Source organism: Canis lupus, chromosome X (genome assembly GCF_048164855.1).
Source record: "Canis lupus baileyi chromosome X, mCanLup2.hap1, whole genome shotgun sequence".
NCBI lineage: Eukaryota > Metazoa > Chordata > Mammalia > Carnivora > Canidae > Canis > Canis lupus.
Window position 1 is genome coordinate 68,866,614 of NC_132876.1, and position 22,758 is coordinate 68,889,371.

A 22,758-nucleotide genomic window follows, 5' to 3' on the forward strand; every position below is an offset into this window, starting at 1 on the left:
CTCTCACAAGTAAGCCTTCAGAAAAAACATTCACTGTCCCCTATCACCACTCACAAAAGTTGCCATGGAACCTAGAGTATCTCTTGCCAATGCATAACCTTTGCCAAGATGCTCTGAAAGGAATAGGTATTCTTGCAGTATTATGAACAGACACCACCCTGAAATCTCAGATACCTAACCACCTCCTCTTTATTATAATATAGTGTCTGGGACCCCTCCCCTTTCCAGCTTGGATTTGCTGCAGCACTAAAACAACACACTTGTTCTGTAGATCAAAGATGCGCTGACATTCCTCTTTGTAACGCTCTTGATGCTCAGCCACAGAAAACCTTGATCCACGGGCAAATTTACTCATGGGCCCCTCTCCAGAGCGGGCTTGCTCTGTTGACATTGTGCGTACCACATCAATCACTTCCCAGCGGGACAGCTTTTTAATCTATGAGAGAGACAGACACAAATATATATACCTAAATCATCAGAGATTTCAATAAATAAATAAACCAAGGCATGCACTTAGAGAGCCAGACCAAAAAATATATATATATTACCCAACGCAGGTTAAACAGAAAGCTTGGAGAAAGCTAACTCCTGAAAAAGTGCCCAAGATCCAGTATACTACAACCGATACCACAAAATTATTCAGATAGTTCCTTGCATCTGCCTCCTTGGTTTTCTCTCTATATACACAGCCCCTAGGAGACTCAAGTCGTCCTCTTCCACACTCACCTCTTCCTCAGGCACACCAAATTTACGTAGGAGCTGCTTGGCATTTTTCAGTGAGAGGCGACGGAGATCTGCATCTGTTCCTGTCACTGTCTTCTTCACTGGCTGAGGCTCCTTATCATCCTACCTCAAACATGAAACAAAACAGGCAAGAACTCTAATAAGCTGAACTCCTTATAGTAGGCACCTAAACCATTCTGTCAACCTAAGTGTTTTCCAGATCCTCCAGCCCATTCGCCTCCACTCCTAATCTCCCTTTCTTCTTCCCTTGATTTTTAGCTTCTAGGATATCAGATAGTCTCACCTTCTGCTGTGTTGGTTTGTTTGGAATCTTGACATAGGAGAATCCTTCACCACACCCTGTGGGATCTGCCACCCCAGTCACCTCCAAGAGACACTTGCCCTTCATGGCAGCAATGAAAGCCCTTGTGGTATTCCAAGGAGCAGTGCGAACCTGAGGTATAGAGAAAAATTCTAAGGGCTGTGGGAAACATTTGCTCTATGTGTAGCCAATTCTTAGATGGTAGGAATAATTACAATCATGTAGATTTTATGCTTTCTTAAATTATCCACAAAGAATAGTTGCATAAAGCTGCCCAGTATTCAGCTTACTCTTCCTCCCCCTGTGGTACTTATGATATTAAATAGAAATCAAGATCTCAGCCAATGTAAGGAAGAATATGTGGAAGAGCAGTACCCTTTAGCCCCATATCACTTGGGATATATTGAGAGTTCTCAGAGACAGTGTTGCCCCACCCTCATGATGCTCAAAGAGGATGATGATGCATTTGACTGCCCAATTGCTCAAAAGGCTTTTTTAGAATAGCCAATATATTCTATAATTAAATAATAAGCATGTTTTGCAAAGTAGCAGCTTTAACCCCAGGTCCATTTCTACCTCTGCCACTGGTTTGGTCAAAAATGTCTGTTCTCTCCTGGGGAGAAGTCCTCTCCTGGGACCCTGAATAGTATTTTACTGACCCCTCAAAATAATCAGGCAATTTTTTAAAAAAAGATTTTATTTATTCACGAGAGACACAGAGAAATACACAGGCAGAGGAGGAAGCAAGCTCTCTGCAGGGAGCCTGACACAGTACTCAATCCCAGGACCCTGGGATCATGACCTGAGCCAAAGGCAGATTCTCAACCACTGAGCCACCCAGGTGCCCCAATCAGGGAATTAAGAGGAATGTGCTTGTCCACACAGACCAGTTAAGAGTATACACAGTTAGCTAAAAAATGGCCAATTCTCTATTCAAGATTCAATCTCAAAGGTTATTTGACAAAATCTTTACTTTCTGAAATTCTTAGACATCCACTCATTTTCTACTCCAACTCAAAAGAACACAACGATGCTTCTTCACTCATTCAGTTTGACCTCATTTACAATCATTCAATGATTTTAACAAATATTTATTGAACACCTAACACACATGCCAGGCACTACTTTCTCATGGACCTCACATTTGTGAGGAAGAGACAAATAACCAACCAAATTTAATCTACACGATCAGTGCATTGACAGCAAAGTAAAATGTGTTACATATACATAAAGAAAAGGGATGCCTGGGTGGCTCAGTGGTTAAGCCTCTGCTTTCAGCTCAGGGCATGATCCTAGAGACCCGGGATCAAGTCCCACGTCGGGCTCCCTGCATGGAGCTTGCTTCTCCCTCTGCCTGTGTCTCTACTCTGCATGTGCGTGTGTGTGTGTGTGTGTGTGTGTGTGTGTGTTTGTGTCTCTCATGAGTAAATAAATAAAATCTTTTAAAAAAGTGTTACATGTACATAAAGAAGAGAAAAATGATAATCCAATATGAATGAATGGTGGGAGTGAGGGCAGGAATCAGGGTAAGCTTCCAATGAAATATAAATTATAGATGAAGATAGGATGGTAGAAGAGTGGCAAGAAAATATTCTAGGCAGAGGGAAAAGCCATTGTAAAATCCCAGGAGGCAACAGAAAGAAATTTGGGAACTGAATGAACTTTATTATGTTTGGAGCTTAGAGTACAAGATGGGCAGGGACAGATGAGAGGTGGTTAGAGTTATATGTAAGACCCAAATCAAAAAAAAAAAAAGACCCAAATCATGTAGCACCTTGTAAATCATGTGAGGAGCTTCTAAGAGAAGTGAGGATCCAAAGAAGTCTTTGTGAAAGAAAGTCAGATGATCACATTTTTGTTTTAAATTCTTATTTTAAAAGGTCATTCAATTTTCTAAAAAATGGTGCTGGAATAATTGGACATTCATATGCAAGAAAAAGAACCTTAATCTATACCTTGCACTCTACACAAAAATTAACTCAAAATGATCTAAACATAAGATCTAGAACAACAAACCTTTTAGAAGAAAGCATAAAAGAAAACCTTCGCATCCTTGAGTTAGATAATTTCTTAGACATATCAAAACCCCAAGTAACAGAGAAAACTGACAATTTGGATTTCTGTTCTTCGAAAAAAACACTGTTAAAACAATTAAAAGACAAGCCACAGGCTGGGAGAAAATCTTCATAAATCACATACCTGATAAAGAGTCAGACCTAGAATACGTAGTCAGACCTAGAATACATAGAGAACTCTCAAAACTCAGTAAAAAGAAAATAAGCAACCAACTAAAAATAAAAGTGGGCTAAAGAGATAAACAGACACTTGATCAAAGATGATGTCTGGATGATATATAAGCACATGAAAAGATGCTAAACACCCTTAGCCTTTAGGGAAATGCAAATTAAAACTGCAGTGAAAGACCATTTCATATCTGACAGGAGAGCCATAATAGTAATAATAAAAAAAGAAAAATAACAAGTGTTAACAAGGATGTGGAAAAACTGGAACCTTATACAATGCTAATAAGAATGTAAAAATAATGCAGTCATGGTGGAAAACAGTCTGGTAGTTCCTTCAAAGATGAAACAGGGGCCCCTTGGTGGTTCAGTCAGTTAAACATCTGCCTTTGGTTCAGGTCACAATCTCAGAGTCCTGAGATCGAGCCCCATGTCAGGCTCCCTGCTTAGCAGGGAGTCTGCTTCTCTCCCTCTCTGCCTCCCTACTCAGGCTTTCTTTAATAAATAAAATATTTTTTAAAAACTGAAACAATTACTATATAACCCAATAATTCTACTTTTAGGTATTTAACCAAGAAAAAAGGAAAAATGTCTAAATATTTATACATGAATATTGATAGCAACTTTATTCATAATAGCCAAAAACTGGGAACGGCCAAAATGTCCTTTAGTAGGCGGTCAGCTAAACTGATATATATGCACATTATGGAGTGCTATATGGCAATACAAAAAACAAACGATCAATAATAACCTGGATAAATCTCAACATAATAGTAGTGAAAGAAGGAATATGTACTTCCAACAAATGAAAATAGAACAACCACATGCAAAATAATGAAGCTGGACCTTTACCTTATGCCATATACAAAAATTAACTCACAATGGATCAAAGACCTAAGTGTAAAAATTAAAAATATAAAACTCTCAGATGAAAAACATAGAGGAAAAACTTCATGACACTGGATTTGGCAATGATTTCTTGGATATGGAACCAAATGCACAAGCAACTGAGGTAAAATTAGATACACTGGACTGTATCTCAATAAAAAAAACTCTGCATCAAAGGACACAATAGAATGAAAACGCAACCTTGGGAGAAAATATTTGCACAGCATGTATCTGATGAGAGATTATTAACATAAAAGATTTATCTCATCTTCACTAATATAAAGAATTTCTACAACTCAACAACAGGAACCAAACTGATTCAAATCTGGGCAAAGGACTTGAATAGATCATTCTCAGAAGATACACAAATGTTCAATAAGTACATGAAAAGATGGCTCAACATCACTAATCATTAGGGAAATGCAAATCAACATCATAATAAGATACCACCTCACAACCATTAGGATGGCTACTATCAAAAAATAATAAATAACAAGTGTTGGCAAGAGTGTGGAGAAATTGAAATTCTTATATACCACTGATAGGAATGTAAAATGCTGCAGCTGCTTTAAAAAAAAAAAAAAAAAAAAAAAAAAGGGCAGCCCGGGTGGCTCAGCAGTTTAGCACCGCCTTCGGTCCAGGGTGTGGTCCTGGGGACCCGGGATCAGGTCCTGCATCGGGCTCCCTGCATGGAGCCTGCTTCTCCCTCTGCCTGTGTCTCTGCCTCTCTCTCTCTCTCATGAATAAAAAACAAACAAAAAAACCCCAAAAAAACTAAAAAACTCAAAATAGGTGATCCAGTAATCCACTTTTGGATATATATGCAAAAGAACAGAAAGAATTTTGAAGAGATATTTGCACACCCACCTTCACAGAAGCACTAGTCACAATAGCCAAGAAGTAGGAGCAACCCAAATGTCCATCAATGGATGAATGGATAAGCAAAATGTGGAATATACACACAGTAGAATATTATTCAGCTTTTAAAAGGAAGGAAATTCTGATATATGCTACAACATGGATGAACTTTGAGGATATCATGCTGGATAAAATAAACTAGTCACATAAAAACAATACTGTAGGATTCCACTTAGGGAAAGTACCTAGAGTAGTAAAATTTAGAGACAGAAAGTAGAATTGTGGCTGTAGAGGCTGGGAGAGGAAGGAATGGAGACTTGTCGTTTAATGGGTAATAGAGTTCCAGCTTTGCAAGATGAAAAGAGTGCTGGAGATTGGTTATATAGCAGTGTGAACGTACCTAATGTTACTGAATTGTACACTTAAAAGTTAAGATGGCAAATTTTGTTATGTATATTTTATCACAGTTATAAAAAAGTACACGCTGTATGAGTCCATTTATCTAAAACGCTAGAAAATGTGAACTAATCTATAGTGACAAACATCAGTGGTTGTCAGGGCATAAGGAAGGTGGAGAGAAGGGAGGAGACAGAAGAAAGGAATTCCAAAGGAGTACAAAGAAACATTTGTGGGTGACAGATACATTCACTATCCTGTTAAGATGATTCACAGGTATAAACATACATCACAACATCAAATAGCACACTTTAAATGTGCTGCTTATAGTATCAATCTTACCTCAATAAAGCTGTTTTTTTAAAGGATAAATGGGGAAAAAATAAATTAACAAAAAAGACTAAGTGGGATGTACACTAATAAAAATTAACGTAAAGCCAGGGCACCTTAGTGGCTCAGTCGGTTGAGCATCCATCCAACTCTTGATTTCAGCTCAGGTCATGATCTCAGGGTTGTGGGATCGAGCCCCACATTAGGCTCCACACTCAGAATGGAGTCTACTTGAGATTCTGTCACTCTGCTCACCCCCCACCCAGCCCCTGTGTACATGGCTCTCTCTCTCTCAAATAAATATATTAACTAGCTTAAAAAAATTACAGTAGGGATGCCTGGGTGGCTCAGCGGTTGAGCGTCTGCCTTTGACTCAGGGCGTGATCCTGGGATCCCGGGATTGAGTCCCCCCGAAGGCTTCCTGCATGGAGCCTGCTTCTCCCTCTGCCTATGTCTCTGCCTTTCTCAATCTGTGTCTCTCATGAATAAATAAATAAAATCTTTTTAAAAATTAGAGTAAAGCCTTACTTCATCATCAATCTTCATCTGGAAATCTTCCTCATTTTCTTCTTCTGGAGCAAAAAAGGACTTCTCACCATAGCCAGCATCCTGGAAGAGCACAAATCTAAGCATAAACCAATCAACACACTGGAAAACACAATGTACAAGTTTCAATAAATACCAAGAACAAAATATCAAAGTATATTTTTGCATAGAGAATGGATTCTGTAAAGTCTTCACTATATCTGTCCCCATTCTACATCCTTGGACTATCAGAAGATATATTATGTTTCAGGGAACTTGCCAGCTGATGTGTGGATAGTTAAGGCCCATTAGGAAAGCTAAGTAGAGACACTTGTCACTGCAGACTCATGAACTCAGGTGTATAGCTGTGTTCTCTCACCCTGGCTAGACCTTTCCTGTTTGGGCCTGAGAAGGATACTGTGCTTCTCTAAAGCACATGTCCAGCACCATCATCTCTGCCCATTTGGAAGGCTCTGGAAAACAACTGAGAAGTATTTTCCCTGTTTACATACCTGTCTTGTAAAGAACAAAGATTAAAGTCACCACCCAAGTGGACGAAACAATATGCCCTGAGTCCCACATTAAGCCTTCCCACTACTATTTAGTTCCACTATAATTTTCCTCAGAACCAATATACACAGAGTACCTCATGGCCTGAATTTTTGAGTAACTGGTTAATAATCTAGTAACCATCGTTTCTAAGCCAGTGAGGATAGTCTTCATCCTCATCTCTCTGACACGAATCCACGAGCAAAGGCAAGGCCTAAGAGGAAGGTGTTCACCTTTAGTCGCTGCTCTGCAGCTATCATGCTATAATAAGCACAGCACTGCTCTGGAGACACCATAGCTCTGATCTCCTCTTCAGTTGGTAAACGAAAATCTGACTTTAGCACCCACCAGTTTGAGTCCATCCCTAGAAAAAGTAGAGAGAATGAGACCATTTTGAAACCCAAAGGCCCTTCCCCTGACAGCAACAAGGATAACAAACCAAGACTGAACCAAGCAATCTCCCAGAAGGTTTAGCCAGTTAGCCTGCCTACCAAAGAAAACCTCTGCTGCTACGTTTCCTATACCTTGTGACATCCAACATACAATAAACTTCCTGGAAGGAGAAAATCAAAAAGCAATCAGAGCCTCCATAATTAAAGATTTACTATTTCCTTCTTTTGATGACTCTCAATTTCTAATTCTGTGAGCTGTATGCTGATCCTTTCATTGAAAGCCAGAGTTCCTTTCTTGGACAGAGAAAGAGAAAACAAATATTTAGTCACAACTCATGACCTGTGCGTTTGAAGTCAGCGCAGAGCTTTAGCCTCTTGCGGATGCTACTTTCTGAGTGAGAAGGAAAGGCTTTTTTTATATCTTCCATTCGGATCCGCCTTGGCCGATCTTTACTCTTCCAGAAGAGGCGGTAAATAAAAACCTGCCAAACAAATCCAATGTTTTTCATCTGGCAAAGTAAAGGATAAAAGTCCTTGCCAGGACTCCTTCCCCTGCTAAGCCCCTATGCATTTTGATCTTTCCTGATGTGCCCCCCAAATCCACAAACCCTGTTATATGCATCCTGACCCACCTCCCTATTCTGTCATTCTTACCTGGAGAAAGTCTCGAATATGTGTATTAGCTCTTTTGGAGTTGGGCCCAGGAACTTCAAACAAGGGGCATTGCTGGCCGACCACAAAAATATCCACTAACTCCCGAATGTAGTAACCTTGTCTTGTCCGAATAATAAGGAAGTCAGTTTCTGGCATCTTATGAAGATAAATTGGGGCACGAAAGAGATTGTTCTCAAATGCCTAACAAAAGTAAAAATACAAAAATTATATACAGAGAAGCCCTAGGAAATTTAGTCAACTGAGAAAGGAAAATGAAGCTTATTTGCTCTGCATCCCCATAATGCCATCTAAAATCTATCCAGTAATATAAACAAATTAAAATATGGAATGTCAAACAGGATTAGAAAGTAATTTTTAAAAAAAGGTAATTTTTTACCCACTGGCTATCTTTAAGAGTCAGTAGTAGGGAAATCACAGGATTTGGATTCAGATGATAATGACTCTGCTACTCACTGAATGTCAGATAAGTTATTTAATATCTCTGAAATTAAAATTGTCCTCATCTATATCTATATCTAGGTATTTAAAAATCTCTATACCTTGCAGAATTGCTATGCTTATATATGAAAATCACTTTATAAACTAACAAGTATATATTATTACCCTAGACCCCAGCATAGCTCCTGTCATAATATAAGTAAGATCAAAACATGTTTTTTTTAAGATTTTATTTATTTATTTATTCATGAAAGACACAGAGAGAGAGAGAGAGGCAGAGACACAGGCAGAGGGAGAAGCAGGCTCCATGCAGGGAGCCCAATGTGGGACTCGATTCCGGGACTCCAGGATCACACCCTGGGGCAAAGGCAGGTGCTAAACCGTTGAGCCACCCAGGGATCCCCCAAAACATTTGTTAAATAAAACAACAAAAACAAAAATTAGTGGAGTAGAAACTGTGCTAGAAAAAAAAACAGACTAAACACACAGGACAGAAACATCTGAGCTTGTTTAAGCAGCAGCCAGATGGGGACCAATCAAACCTGTGACTTGAAGGAAAGACTTCTCAGAAAATCAGAAAGGAGGACAGAAGAGAGACAAATCTTCAACATATGGATATGAATAGAAAATTCTAAGTGTGGGGAAAAAAAGAAAATTCTAAGTGTGAAATGGAGAGAAAAACAAAATTACAGAAGATAAAAAAGAGGATCTTTAAGAGGCTATAAAAGTAACCACAAGGGACGCCTGGGTGGCTCTGTGGTTGGGTGCTTGCCTTTGGCTCAGGTCACGATCCCGAGATTTGGGATCGAGTCCCACATCGGGCTCCCTGCAAGGAGCCTGCTTCTCCCTCTGCCTGTGTCTCTGCCTCTCTCTCTCAGTCTGTGTCTCTCATGAATAAATAAATAAATATTTTTTAAAAAGTAGCCACAAAAGAAGGGAGGGATTGGTAGAAAATCTCCACAGAAGGTTATAGGGAGAGAAGTGCCAGGAACAGGGAGAGAAATGCCAGCAGTCTAAAGATGCTTTGGGAGAATAAGCAACAGTATTAATAGAATACACTAGCTATGAGAGAAGGAAAAGTGGTTAAGCCTACCAAGAGAAATGAAATGGAGGACAAAAAAAAAAAAAAAACAAAACAAAACAAGGGAGGAGAGTGCTAGAGATGTCCTCATATCATTTGCACATATCTATACTTGCCTTTAACACGTAAAAGCTAGACTACCAGAGGGCCTCTCTACACCCATCAGAACAGAAAGGGGAGGGGGCACACTTCACTATGGCTAGGGACTGTAAATGGCACACTTCAGGCGTGCTTTAGTACTCAAAATGACCATGACTAATACAATCAAAACCTGCCAATCCTGCAGATACAAATTAAATATTAAGTCACTACAGTAAATGATTAATCCCAGGTTGACTTTCAAATGCCACCCAGATGTTTCTGACTTCGTACCAGTGTGTGTTTTCAAAAAACCATTTTTTAAAAGATTTTATTTTTTCATGAGAGACACAGAGAGAGAGAGAGGCAGAGACACAGGCAGAGGGAGAAGCAGGCTCCATGCAGGAAGCCCGATGTGGGACTCGACCCCAGGACTCTGGGATCACGCCCTGAGTCAAAGGCAAATGCTCAATCGCTGAGCCACCTACGTGTCCCTTAAAAAACGATTTCAAAGTTAGTTTACAAATAACATTATTAGGAGCAAGTTTTAATAAGAAGATCCAAAGAATGTTGGGGATTATAATCATTTGAGGATTATGCTGATCTTCCCCACAGTTGACTAAGGTACTACTCAATCAACTAGAATTGGTTCTTTCTGGGCTGACTAGCTCCTCACCTGTCAAGTTCCTTAGGAAAGAGTTAAAACAGGAAAGAATCCCTCACCTGCAGTAATTGACCAGGATGAAGAGAGCCTAGGAAAGGAGATGTATGACAGTAAACAGTTTCTCCATATTTACAATCTGGGGCCCCAGGATCTTTTCCAGGTTTCTAGATCAAACACAGAAGACCCACAATTACTATCACAGAATATAATCAATAAGCCTACACAAAATATTCCTTGAACTTTTACTAGTATTACTAAATACAAAGAAAATACTATTTCTTTTTCCCAAGAAATTTACGGTATAAAAAAAGACAAAATATATGTTTGCAGATTATTGCTGGATATCTAATTACAATTGTATTAATAACGAAGGTTTTCTGAGCAGAGACTCACCCGCTTATAATAGTTTTTTATCTTGGTTGCCATGCCAACCTGCATCATTAATGGTCCATTTTCCTCACTGTATTCTGCAAGAATAAGATCTCCATCTTTGCCTGTGAGGTCCTGAGGTGTGCGCATAAAAAACATCTCTCCACCACCAGAAGCTTGTCTCTCTTGTTCTCTCATCTGCTCAGAACAAAGAGAATACAGTCCAGCTCCTGATGGGACAATAACTTCAAACTGAGACAATGACACCAAAAATGATTTTGCCTTCCTTTTTAACTTCATGCAAAAAGTTTCAAAAAGAAAGTTGAAACTATGAACACTTAACTATCTCACCACCTAGATATAACTTTCTATTTTACCTTGTTTTATCTAAAACTATCTCTATAGATATTACTGAATCATTTTTGAAAGCTGTAGTCATCAGGACACTTCACTCTTAAGTATTTTCACATGCATCTCCTAAGAACAAGGACATTCTCCTAAATAACATCAATAACATTCTACCACATCTGAGAAAAAAGCAATTCCCTAAAATCACCTAATATCCAGTCCATTTCCCCAGTTTGTACTCTAATGTCTTTTATAGCTGTTTTTTTCCTAACCAGAATTCAATCATACCTTAGCCTTCTTTTTGATGTGCTTCAGCAAGGGCTGGACTGAGTGGGGACCTGGCTGAGAGAGTGCCCCGAAGGAATATTTCTTCAGGGGTGGACGATGGAACTGCCGAAGTTTGATGGGCCCCATATGGGTAGGAAAGAAGGGCTGTCGTAATTCCACTGCAGGAATTGAGTGCTAAAGCAGGAAATAAGAATTCAAATTAAATACGAACTCCAGCCTAGGCAAGATTTATCCATATCCTCTATCAAAACAAGGAAGTGGGTCCCATCCATCCCAGAAAAAATGTTACTTTTACCTGGATAATATTTCCTCCAAAGGTGCCTCGAAGACCCTGTTGCTTGGGGTAGTAATATTCATCATTGGAGAGATTCCATGGATCTTTCACTTCTGGCTGAGACATGTTCTAATGACAGGACATCAAATAAATCTTAGACTACCCTTCTCCATCACCTTTCTCTGTTCTTCTAAATGCCCTAAGTCCCTTTTCTCTTCACAGACCTGCTGTGGTTCCTCCTTGATGACCCCTGTTTTCCCTAAGAGAATTCGGCTCTTCTTCAGAGATGATTCTTTCTTATTTTCCTTGGAGGGGGAGTTAGAAGTGGCCTCTTCCTTTTCATCAGGAATTTCTAAGGATGAAACAAAAGTCACTCTGGAGATGCTATCCCTGAAGATTCACTTTTCCTACAGATATCTTTGTGCTTCCTAACCAGATGTCTCATCCCATCCTAGACAACTTCTAGTAGGTGATTCCCTCTAGCCCAAACTACACTCCTGGAATCTCAAAGGTACTACTTTTCAATATTCCTACTTTATGAGTTTTCCCTAAGCAAAACAGAAATACTAGAAACTAAGAGCCACAACTTTGCTCTCTCAAACTGCTACCTAAAAGTCCTAGTCTCTTTAATTTATTTTTTAAAGATTTTATTTATTTATTCACGAGAGACACAGGCAGAAGGGGAAGCAGGCTCCATACATGGAGCCCGACATGGGACTTGATCCCAGGTCTCCAGGATCACACTCTGGGCTGAAGGCAGCGCTAAACCTCTCAGCCACCAGGGCTGGCCTAATTTATTTGTTAAAGTAGACTCCACACCCAATGTGAGGCTTGAACTCACAACCCTGAGATCAAGAGCCACATACTCCACAGAATTGGCCAGCCAGCCACCTCCAAGAAGCTTCTAGTCTTGACCTTCCCAACCTTTCTGATTTCTCCCTGTCCCTTGACATTAGCAGCAAGCTTTCAATTATGGAGAAGGAACACTGGTCCCTGCCAATACCATACCCAAAATAAGGTTCTCATCATTGGGATCAAGTGTCAAAACAGGAGGCTCCAACAGCCTGGGCATGGCCTGAGCATCCCAAATGATATTGTCCTCCCAGCGTCCATATACCAGCTCCTCGTTGTCAATGGGAAAGATGGAGTACCAAGGTTTGTCATCATCCAGGGTGGCTGCAAAACCTACTCAGAAGAGGAGGAAACACTTAATAACCGACAAAGTATCTATGCCCCTTTCAATAATGATCCCAGCAAAGGGAAAAGGAGCAAATGTTAGTACAGTTACTCATGGGGCTACTGAAAAGGAACCTAGGACACACAGTGTATTTCTCGCTTTATTTTTCTTTGTATTATTTCTCACTTAAAAAAAAAGTTGCAAATGTTCTTGCAATATTTTTTGTGACTCAAAATTAAAAAAAAAAGACTAAATTTAAACAGCCAGTGTGTTCAATAAAGGACTGGCTAAAGAAATTACAGTAATAAATGATATGGTAAAATATACTAACAATAAATGGTAGTAAAATATATTTAAAACAGAGTAACTATTGGTAAATTATGAAAACATCCATATAATACTATGCAATAAACAAAGTGTTTAGATAGAATGAAAGGAGGAAAAAACTATTTCTTAGAATTAAAAATTAAGACAATTTTGTTTCCCTCTGAATTATAAAAGTAATCCAGGTTAACTGAAGGAAGACACAAAAAAATATAAAGGAAACTGTCTGTGATCTCACAAACTAGAAATAACCACTGTGAATCCCATAGCACATTTCCTTTCAGTCAGCTTTCTGTGATTATAACATAGTGTGCTTTTTTCCCCACTCACACAAACAGGGCATCGTATAAGCCATTTTATGTTGTTTTTTTTTTTTACTCGAGTTTCCCATGTTATTAAGTATTTTTATGAAGAACTCGGAATGACACAGAATAGTATTTATGTCAAGTGAAAAGCACAACATACAAAACTATGTCTACAGAAATGAGCTCAACTACACATACACACAGAAAACAGAAAATCAAAAACCAAGTGTACCACAAAGTTAATAGATAGTCGATCATCTCTGGATAGCTGGATTATCAGTGATTTTTTTTTCTTTGGTGTTATCAGTGATTTTTGACACTGTATTCTGTTTTCAAAGTTTTCTACATTAGGCATGACATACCTTTTTTGGGCGTATGGAGAGAAAAAGCAAATTCCAGCATGATAAAAAACAAAGGGGTTGGCTTTGAAAACCAAAGTAGACTAGGAGATCAAGCCTTATTCTAGTCCAAAAAAGACCTTTAACTTCAAAGTGGTTTTCACATTTTTCTTTTAAAATTTAATTAATTTATTTTTTGGTTTTCACATATTTTTGAGACATCAGAGTCCATCCTAGCTTAGTAATCATGTAAAAAAACTTATTAAAGACTAGAATCAGGGCTCAGGTCTGAAACATTTCACTGTCCCTCAGCAGCAGCATAGGGCACACCTAACCCCACTTAGGATAACTGAGGCAAAGGGCAGTGTGCTAGACACAGCTGGCATGGAAGCACACCTTGCTGAACATTGTAGGCCATGGCATTCCTAGTCATGCTGGAAGGAAGCCAGCCTGCCAGGCTTGCACGCTGAGGCTTTGTTCCTTTGTGCTTGACATCCTCCCCATCCCAGATGATATCATCCTCCCAGTGCAGCTGTGTCACCATCAGGAAGTTTTCATCAGCCAGTAGGTCAGAGCCATTGTTTTCCTCAAATTTCCTCAAGTCCTACAGAAACAGGAAAAGAACAACAAATCCCTGAGTGGTCAACGGTCAAAGTTCCCACTCCAGATCTCACATGAGATACATCAAATGTAGTCCTTGACTTGAAAGAACCTGATAATGGAGCATTATCTGCCTCCTCCCACTCCTAGTCCAACACAAACAGTACCCTTGCAACAGGGTCTAGTTGCCAGGGCAATATTATATAACAAGCAAAAGAATTGAACACCTCCATCTCCCACCAAAGATATCCTATCTGGTATGTCCTCAACTGAAAAGTAAAGTTAGGTAAAACTGCAAGGGCCCTGGGCACAGATTCCTTTCTTACGTACCAGTATCGCTTACCTCCATCATTCTACATTTTATCACAGGCTCATGGTCCATTTTTCTCAGTTTGAAGCCATAATCAAACCCACTGCCATCTTCAGGGACACCCAGCATATCATACCACAGTCGAGCAGGCCCATAACGCCACTCAGCCACTCTTGGTTTGGTATCTGTCACTTTATCTATATCTCCAGTTGACTGGGAAAACTTTGATTCAACAGGAGCCATCATTGTAATCTGTAACAGAACAAAGTAGGAGGGAAGGATTTCCTGATCCCAGATGTCCTAGGGCTATCATAGGGAGTCCATAGTCAGGAAGGGAAGTCAGAGAAGCCATAAGGACAGTTCTTCAATGGGACTGGAGTTAGAATGTTAACAATGGAGTGCTATCATGCCACACTCTGCCTATCATTCAAACTTTCCTATTCACCAGGATGTGTATCACCAACTGCCTGCCCTCAATCCTTTTCTACTGTAATAGGGAAGGGACAGCCACTAAGACTGAACTCACAATTTCTCGTTCATTATCAGCACAGGACTCTGCCTGCTAAGGTGGTACTTCCTATTTAGACATAAGCTAGGGAGAACTCATTTGTTCCTCTCATAGGTCTCGATCCCAGGTCTCTATTTTGCCTACTTCATCATCAGAGAGACACTGCTCTGGAGGTGGTGGTGGAGCATAGTCATAATTCCATAAAGACTTCTTGTTGACTTCGGACTCTACTGAGCACTCCACCTCCTGGATCTGTTCTTCCTGTATCAGCTCACGGTGCTTCTTCTTCCTCTTTCTCCGAGCACTCCGCCAAACAGATGGGACATTCTTCCCTGGTCCGAAAAGACGAAGGAAGCGTAATACCTAGGACATGGAAAGTCAAAGACTCAGTATCAGGTAGGAAAAAAGTAGTGTCTGGGTCTGCAAACTCCCCTGAGGGGTCTACCTGACTGTAGGGGAGGGACCAGGAGTGCTGAACTCAGAGTTATAACATCTACTGAGAAAGTAAAGAAGTATCCTTTAATAATTTGGACTCATTCATTTAAGACAAGGGCAATTTCTAATGAGAACTACAAAAATCACATGTACTATCATCAATGCATATGACTTTTTTTTTTTTAAAAAGACCTAATACAACGCAGTCGAATGAGGAAACTTCTAAATCTTTGTTTTTTTAAAGATCTTCTTTATTTATTCATGAGAGACACACAGAGAGAGGCAGAGCCATGGACAGAGGGAGAAGTAGGCTCCTTGCAGGGAGCCCGAGGCAGGACTCGATCCCTGGACCGGGATCACACCCTGAGCCGAAGGCAGACACTCAACCACTGAGCCACCTAGGCATCCCAAAACTTCTAAATCTTATTCATTCTATATTCAACATCTTAGAATAGAACTCAGTATTTAGGAGAGGTCAGGAGTTTGCAATGTGGGCTTTCTCCACAGAAAGTACCTTCCCAGGCCGAAATTCCGGGAAAAGTTCTGTGACACTTGGCAACAGCTTGGTGGCATCGTGTTGCATAATCCCAGCCAATGGTAGGGTCAGCTTTCCATCCTCAGATTCTGCCTGTGATGCTTCCTGAGGTCCCATCTCAGATTCTGAGTCAGAGGAACTACTGAAGTCCACTTTCTCTGAGGCCAAAGAGGAAGGGGCAATGATGGAGGGCAAGATGATGCCTTCTCCATCCTCAGACACTGCAACAAGGAAGAGAAACCCCTTTGGCATGTAACTGTGAGCATATTTCCTCCGATTCAGTCAATACCCACTCTCTAGGCTATATGGATGGCTCAGTGGCAGGGGATATAGTTCCAAGCACCCAGATTACTAGTATGCAACCCAGAAAACTCATTCCAACTCATTATCTCCCACCATCCCCAACTCACCTTATACCTGGTACCCTAGGGTTGTGATGAGAGAAAACAAACACTATTACTACATTTACTACTTTCTATACATGTATTAGCTTAAAGGAATGTGATCAATAGCAAAATTATATAATACTTTTATACCAATCAGGCCTTATCATTTCTAGTTCAGGGACACATAAACTGAAGATTTTTTTTAAGCCCACAGGATGATAATGAAATTCTTTAACATAAAATAAGATGTAGAACATAAAGTTATCAGATCTTGTTTAGCCTGCAGACTAATGCAGAAATGGCTAAAACTCTAATAGGAGGAATTTAGGTTAACATAATTCTCAAAAAAACAAGAGCTCAAAGACACTGCTCCTCTGCAACCTCCTAGCCTAGGACAAAGTTACTACTGTACTACTGTGGCCAACATAGGAAAGGTGGAGAGGATCACTAAAGCCCCTGCCTTTGAAATCTCTGAATCTAGTAGTTGGCTCTATATGATTTATGCACATTCTACGATGCCTTCCCCATTTGGTCATTTCTTTTAGAGAGAGTCATCTAAATAGGTAGTTTCCAAATACCAGTATGCAGATCAGTTGCATCAGCAACTACTGGAGAACATTTTAAAATTCCTGGGCTCTCTCGCTGATTTTCGGAATCAGATTCTCTGGTGTGAGAGTCAGAAATCTTATTTTTTTAAATGCTTGGGATGATTGTAATGGACAGCCAGATTTGAGAAACACTGACCTAAACTACCTTTTCTTGAGTAAATATTAAAATACTGTTGCCAAATGTTTTAAAACTTCCCTTTAACATTAAAATTTGAAAATTATATGCTTACTTCCGTAAGTTGTATCCTTTCCTAGCATCTTAATTTTAATAGCTCCCTATGGGTATGCCAAAAGCCTAGACCTATAAATGAAATATGTTCCTTGGACAAAAGAAGATAGTCTCTACTCACCACCGGTAAGACCATCCTGGTCCTTATCTTTCTTCATTGGTCCTGGAGGTGGAGGTGGAGGAGGCATCAACTTGCAATCAATGTCTTCACAATCGGCATCATAGTCATCTTCATCATAATCTAATAAAATCAGGAAAATGATCCCAATACCCAAAATATCACATAACAGTCCTGAGTTCCTCTGTTACGCAAGAATTTAAAGTACCACGCAAAACACTACGTAGATCCCTTAAGAACACACAAGAGGTGCAGCCTCTGCCTTGAGAAAGAGATGATGACACGTTATTACCAAATACTAGGACACAATGTATGCCACATATAGAAATTTAGGGAGCTCCTAAGAACTGTCTAAAACCTTTGTTCCTTCTCCTGATCAAATCCTATTTAATTTTTTATTTTCATTCTGCTCAATCTCATAATTGAATTTAACATTCTTTCTTCTCTGTCAGTTTCCTTTAAGATTGGACTTTCTCTCTTCCCATTCCCCAAGTCTTTTTTTTAAAGATTTCATTTATTTATTCATGATAGACACAAAGAGAGAGGCAGAGATATAGGCAGAGGGAGAAGCAGGTTCCTTGCATGGAGCCAGATGTGGGACTTGATTGCAGGACCCCGGGATCATGCCCTGAGCCAAAGGCAGCCACAACCACTGAGCCACCCAGGCGCCCCACTCCCCAAGTCTTTGACACATTTTTTTGGTCTACCTTCTGCAGTTTATTCTTTTCACTGACCTTTAACCTCTGGCATCACTCAATACCAGATGGTGAACATTTTGCTTTCATTCCTCTACACAAGCTCCATTCCCTTACTCAAGAATCACCCTTATCCAGATTAAACTCCAATCTGTAGGTCTTGTCCTGACTTACCCACCCTCTATAATTGTACATGTTCTGTTGCCTAAAGAACCTTTCCACTCAGATACCTCACAACTCCATCTCTCATCACACTGAAATATCCTTCACCTCTTTAAAACTCTTTCCTTACTATTAATACCACTTCCATCCTTATTTTCCCACCTTATGACTTTGTCTCTTGTCCCTTCCATCAATCTCTTATGCTTTTTCAATCAATCGTTAATAGTCATTATAGCAACTTCCATTTACTTAGTTCCCATTATGTGATTGGAAAACACACCTTTTCCAATCAATCATTAATAGTAGTCATTATAGCAACTTCCATTTACTTAGCTTCCATTATGTGCCAGGTATTTGTAGTTATTTTATCTACAATCCTCCCAAGAATGTTGGCAAAGTAAGAATTATTCTGAGATAGTAAAATGACTTACTCAGGGTCACACAGTTTTAAGTGACAAAGACAGAATTCAAGGCTGGTTGAACAACAAAGCCTATATGCTTTCTCACGCACTTCCTCACTTACTTAGTCCTACTGATATTTTATTAGCAACTCGCAAGTTTAATTCTGCTTAACATTTTCCACAACTGTCACTTTCCCAGACCTTGATAACTTTACATCTAGTGGGCAAAAAGTCTACCCCTTTACCCTTTTTCTAATCAAAACCCCAAAGCAACAAGCATCACTTCTCATTTTCATTTAGGAAGGAAAGGCAACTAACATTTACAGAGCATCTGTAATGACTATGTAATAGTCCCACTATGCCCACTATGACACCATACTATGTAGGTGCTTTCACACCAAGTGACAATGAGCTTAAATTCCCACACAAGACCTATTAATAGGTTGGGTATTATCACCTTTATAGATGACAAGAAAACTGAGCGATTATTACAAATCCAAGCCTCAAAAACTGAGCAACTTTCCCAGGATCAAACTAAATACGGAGCTGGGATTTAAATCTATCATTCTGACTCCAAAGACCATTTTCTTTTCATTATACCACCCTGACCCTAACTCAACAATCTATATTGGTTTACAATCCTTTATAGCATCAAATCCCAAGTAAGGCATACATACAAGTGCTGTCAAACTGCTCTACCCTTGGTTCTTCCTATCTAGCACTATGTTTTCCACTCCTTTCAAGAAAACCTGCTGGCCAATTCCCACCCCCCACACTACTCAATTATTTCTGTCTCTAAACTTTTAGACAAGCCATGTTTCCAAACCAAAATGCCCTGCTGCTCCCTCTCCATGAAACTTTGTCAAAATTTTGCTCAAAATTCACCTCCATGATATCTTTTATAATGACCTCCACTCAAAACTATTCCAAAGAAGAATCCTTGTAAATCAAGCCATGTGAAGTGGCCAGTGCCAGAGAAAGAGGAAGCTAAGGGCACAGGTGAAGGCACCTTCACTAAGTAAGAGAACTTGGAAACGAGCATCCTAGATTACTGAGACTATCAAATGCAGCATCCTCCTTTTTTAGCTCATAAAACCCAACTAGGAATTCCGCACTTATCCTCTTCCTCTTCCTTCACGTCCCTAGCCAAGACAACAAACCCAAACCTGAAAAACCACAATATTCCCTGAAAATCAGAGCTGCTACCACCTGTCCCTTAGCCTAAGTCAGGGTGCTCAAAAATAATAGTCATGATATTTGTTTTAGATATTCTGTCAACCTCTCAAAACGAAATACAATATACAGAAATATGAGCTTGTAGCTGGCTTATGTCTTCTTCTTATGAGTAATTACACTTCACGTTTGTTTATCCCATTTTCCCCAAATGATAATAATATCCACAACAGTGAAACCTGTATCTTCTCTTTTTCTGGGTTACCTCTTGTATATGTGGTACAGTTAATTCTCTCTATATAACAAGCACTCCAATCCATTGACTGGTCCTAAAATCTAATTCAACAAGGTGGACAATGAACAAACAATGAGCAGCCTCCTACAAAAGGGTCAAGCAGGGATCCCTAAGTGGCTCAGTGGTTGAGCATCTGCCTTCAGCTCAGGGTATGATCCCAGGGTCCTGGGATCGAGTCCCGCATCAGGTTCCCACAGAGAGCCTACTTCTCCCTCTGCCTATGTCTCTACCTCTGTGTGTCTCTCATGAATATTTAAAATCTTTAAAAAAAGTGTCAAGCAGTGAGAATAGTGAGTATAGGGCAGTGGAAACAATGAATTATATATGTGTCAACTATACCTCAATTAAAAGTTGTAAAAAATTAAAAGTCAAAAAGAAAAAGGAACTATGATCAGTAGCCCTACGTTCTAGACCACAGAACTAAGCTCCTCAAGATAGGAAAATTAATTTTATTATCTTTGTACAATACTGTCATAGTTTATAGCCCATAATAGGTGCTCAATAAAAGTCTAGTAATCTGAATTATTGAATTTGTTAAGGTCTGCCACTACTTAACTTATAGAACTTTTTTTTTTAAAGATTTTATTTATTTATTCATGAGAGACACACGGAGAGAGAGGCAGAGACACAGGCAGAGAGAGAAGCAGGCCCCGTGCAGGGAGCCTGATGCGGGACTCAATCCGGGGACTCCAGGATCATGCCCTGAACCAAAGGCAGACGCTTAACCACAGAGCCACCTGGGCGTCCCTAGAACTTTTAATAAAGGCTCACATCTTATTAAAGTCAAGGTCTAAATCTGTGATGAGGTTAGTAATAAATAATTACTAAGACTCCTTCCAGCTCTGATTCTGATTCTACATGTAGCACCTTACACCAGGGAGAGAAATCTGTATTGTGAGCAAGCATTAAGTGCATTCTGTCACCATTACAGGTGGTGGGTGATTAACAGAAGTGGAGCTAATAAATACATGTGCTCATTTATATATGTCATTGTAAATACTTAACCCTCTTTGAACTACCAAGTCCTTAAGGGCAAAGGCTGAGTTTGAATAGTATCTAAAACAGTGCCATGAACCCTGCAGGTACTTAAGTACCAGATGATAAGGACAGCATTAGCATCCTTACTTGGCATTCACCAAGAATTTGGGAATAACCACTATGAGGAATAAATGTCTGAGAACATGCCCCAGAACAAAAAAAGCAGCTACATGGAACTGAGCTGACAGAGAGAAGCACAGGACAGAGAGCAGGAATAACGGCAGAAAGCATACACAGAAACAAAATAGACTACACAGCAAGAAAATGAACTGGAATGCTCTACTGATGACACTAGAGAATCACCTGAGTGGCAAAGGGGCTGCAAGCTCCCCATTGTCTGCTGATATCTTCGGCTTTCATCTTCTGCTACCTCAGTGATGTCTGAATAGTCCACAGCATCTTCTGTACTCCTGATCCATCCTATAAATAAAAGGAGGGGCAGGTATATTTCAACAAAGAGCAAGTAACTCTCACTCCCAAGTGAGCAAGTAAATGCCCACTGAAAAGTGTGTACATGGTTAAGTGGCTAGCCTCCTCCCCCACTTTACTCCCCATGACCCCAGACTTCACCTTCATCATTTACCAGGGCACCATCGGTCCCAGCCAATTCTTCGTTTGCCGTGAGTTCAGTGATCAGGCTGCCCAGACCCAAAGCCCCCAAGCCTGCCAAGTGCTTCTTACACTCCTGAAAAAGGGACAGCACCAGAGTCGAAGATAACAACTAAACCTAAGTTTCCCACACCACAAGGCTTATTTCTCTGGTCCAGCACAAAGCTATAAATCCATATTAAATACAACTCTACAGTGTGCTAAAAGGAGCATCACCTTCCAGAACTGTAAAGTAAATCTTCTGCTAAACTCCACACATTAATCAGATCTTTATTAACATAGTATGTCCAACTTCATTACCATGCTTTAATAAGATTATTCAAAGAACCATCACCAAGACTAAACAAAGGGAACAGCAATTCTCTAAAGCCTAAAGCAAACAAGATCATTGGGATTAGAGAAGGGACGGCAAGAACTTTTTTTGCTACCTTTTGTGTGTTTGTGTATGATGCAGATGAGGAATATTGATCAATATTTTCTCCTTGAGAAAATGAACCTAAATCAAAGTAGGTAAGGCTCATCTGGACACAGAAAACAATTTCATGAATGCCAGTGAACACCGGGAAAACTACCTAGGAAGTAGACCAGAAGGGGGTCTGTCCCTAATAGTTTAAACATTCACGGTTCTATGAACTGAGGCCTGAACCACAGGATTTGTTACAGGGTCTGTCCAGTCCTCTTGCTCTAGAGCCACCTCCGGTCAAAGATGGTCAGAAGGTGCCGTTTCAAGAATCTTCAAGGGTCTCATAGCAACGGCTTAAAAGCAACGTCACTAGGTCACGCTATTTTTCCGGCTGCCTTGTTAGGATGAATATCATCCCCAAAGCCGCCCACATCAGCGCTCGGCCTACGAGGGCTTCCCTACAAATCTCTCTTCTCCCCATGCTCACGCACAACTGAGCCTGCACGCTCAACGTTATAGACACTCTACTAGGATACACACTCCGTTTCTGGTTTCCTCTCTTTACATTAACCGCGCCCTTTCACAGAGGCTCTACTCTAACCATCCTCTACTCTGCTCACCCCACCGCCTCTCCTCAGCCGCACCACCCCCTACCCTATCCCGACGCCCAC

The 22,758-nt window shown here is 40.1% G+C and overlaps 1 protein-coding gene across 5 annotated transcripts in view; it reads right to left on the bottom strand.

Moving 5' to 3' along the window:
- TAF1 (TATA-box binding protein associated factor 1) overlaps window positions 1-22,758 on the bottom strand; it is a 71,159-nt gene that overhangs the window by 48,122 nt on the left and 279 nt on the right. For 2 of the 5 annotated variants that reach the window (XM_072816376.1, XM_072816373.1), the window contains exons 2-21: window positions 21,646-21,760; window positions 21,379-21,495; window positions 17,315-17,434; window positions 15,950-16,128; window positions 15,145-15,363; window positions 14,526-14,744; window positions 13,979-14,186; window positions 12,447-12,623; window positions 11,663-11,790; window positions 11,460-11,567; window positions 11,165-11,338; window positions 10,553-10,726; window positions 10,219-10,323; window positions 7,878-8,078; window positions 7,564-7,705; window positions 7,065-7,195; window positions 6,286-6,366; window positions 1,028-1,177; window positions 727-846; window positions 261-436 (exon numbers count right to left, since the gene is read on the bottom strand). In XM_072816376.1, coding sequence (XP_072672477.1) covers window positions 261-436; window positions 727-846; window positions 1,028-1,177; window positions 6,286-6,366; window positions 7,065-7,195; window positions 7,564-7,705; window positions 7,878-8,078; window positions 10,219-10,323; window positions 10,553-10,726; window positions 11,165-11,338; window positions 11,460-11,567; window positions 11,663-11,790; window positions 12,447-12,623; window positions 13,979-14,186; window positions 14,526-14,744; window positions 15,145-15,363; window positions 15,950-16,128; window positions 17,315-17,434; window positions 21,379-21,495; window positions 21,646-21,760 — 3,044 coding nt within the window. Of the gene's footprint in view, window positions 1-260; window positions 437-726; window positions 847-1,027; window positions 1,178-6,285; window positions 6,367-7,064; window positions 7,196-7,563; window positions 7,706-7,877; window positions 8,079-10,218; window positions 10,324-10,552; window positions 10,727-11,164; window positions 11,339-11,459; window positions 11,568-11,662; window positions 11,791-12,446; window positions 12,624-13,978; window positions 14,187-14,525; window positions 14,745-15,144; window positions 15,364-15,949; window positions 16,192-17,314; window positions 17,435-21,378; window positions 21,496-21,645; window positions 21,761-22,758 lie in introns of all 5 variants that reach the window. The other 3 variants (XM_072816371.1, XM_072816375.1, XM_072816374.1) reach the window with 2 other exon arrangements.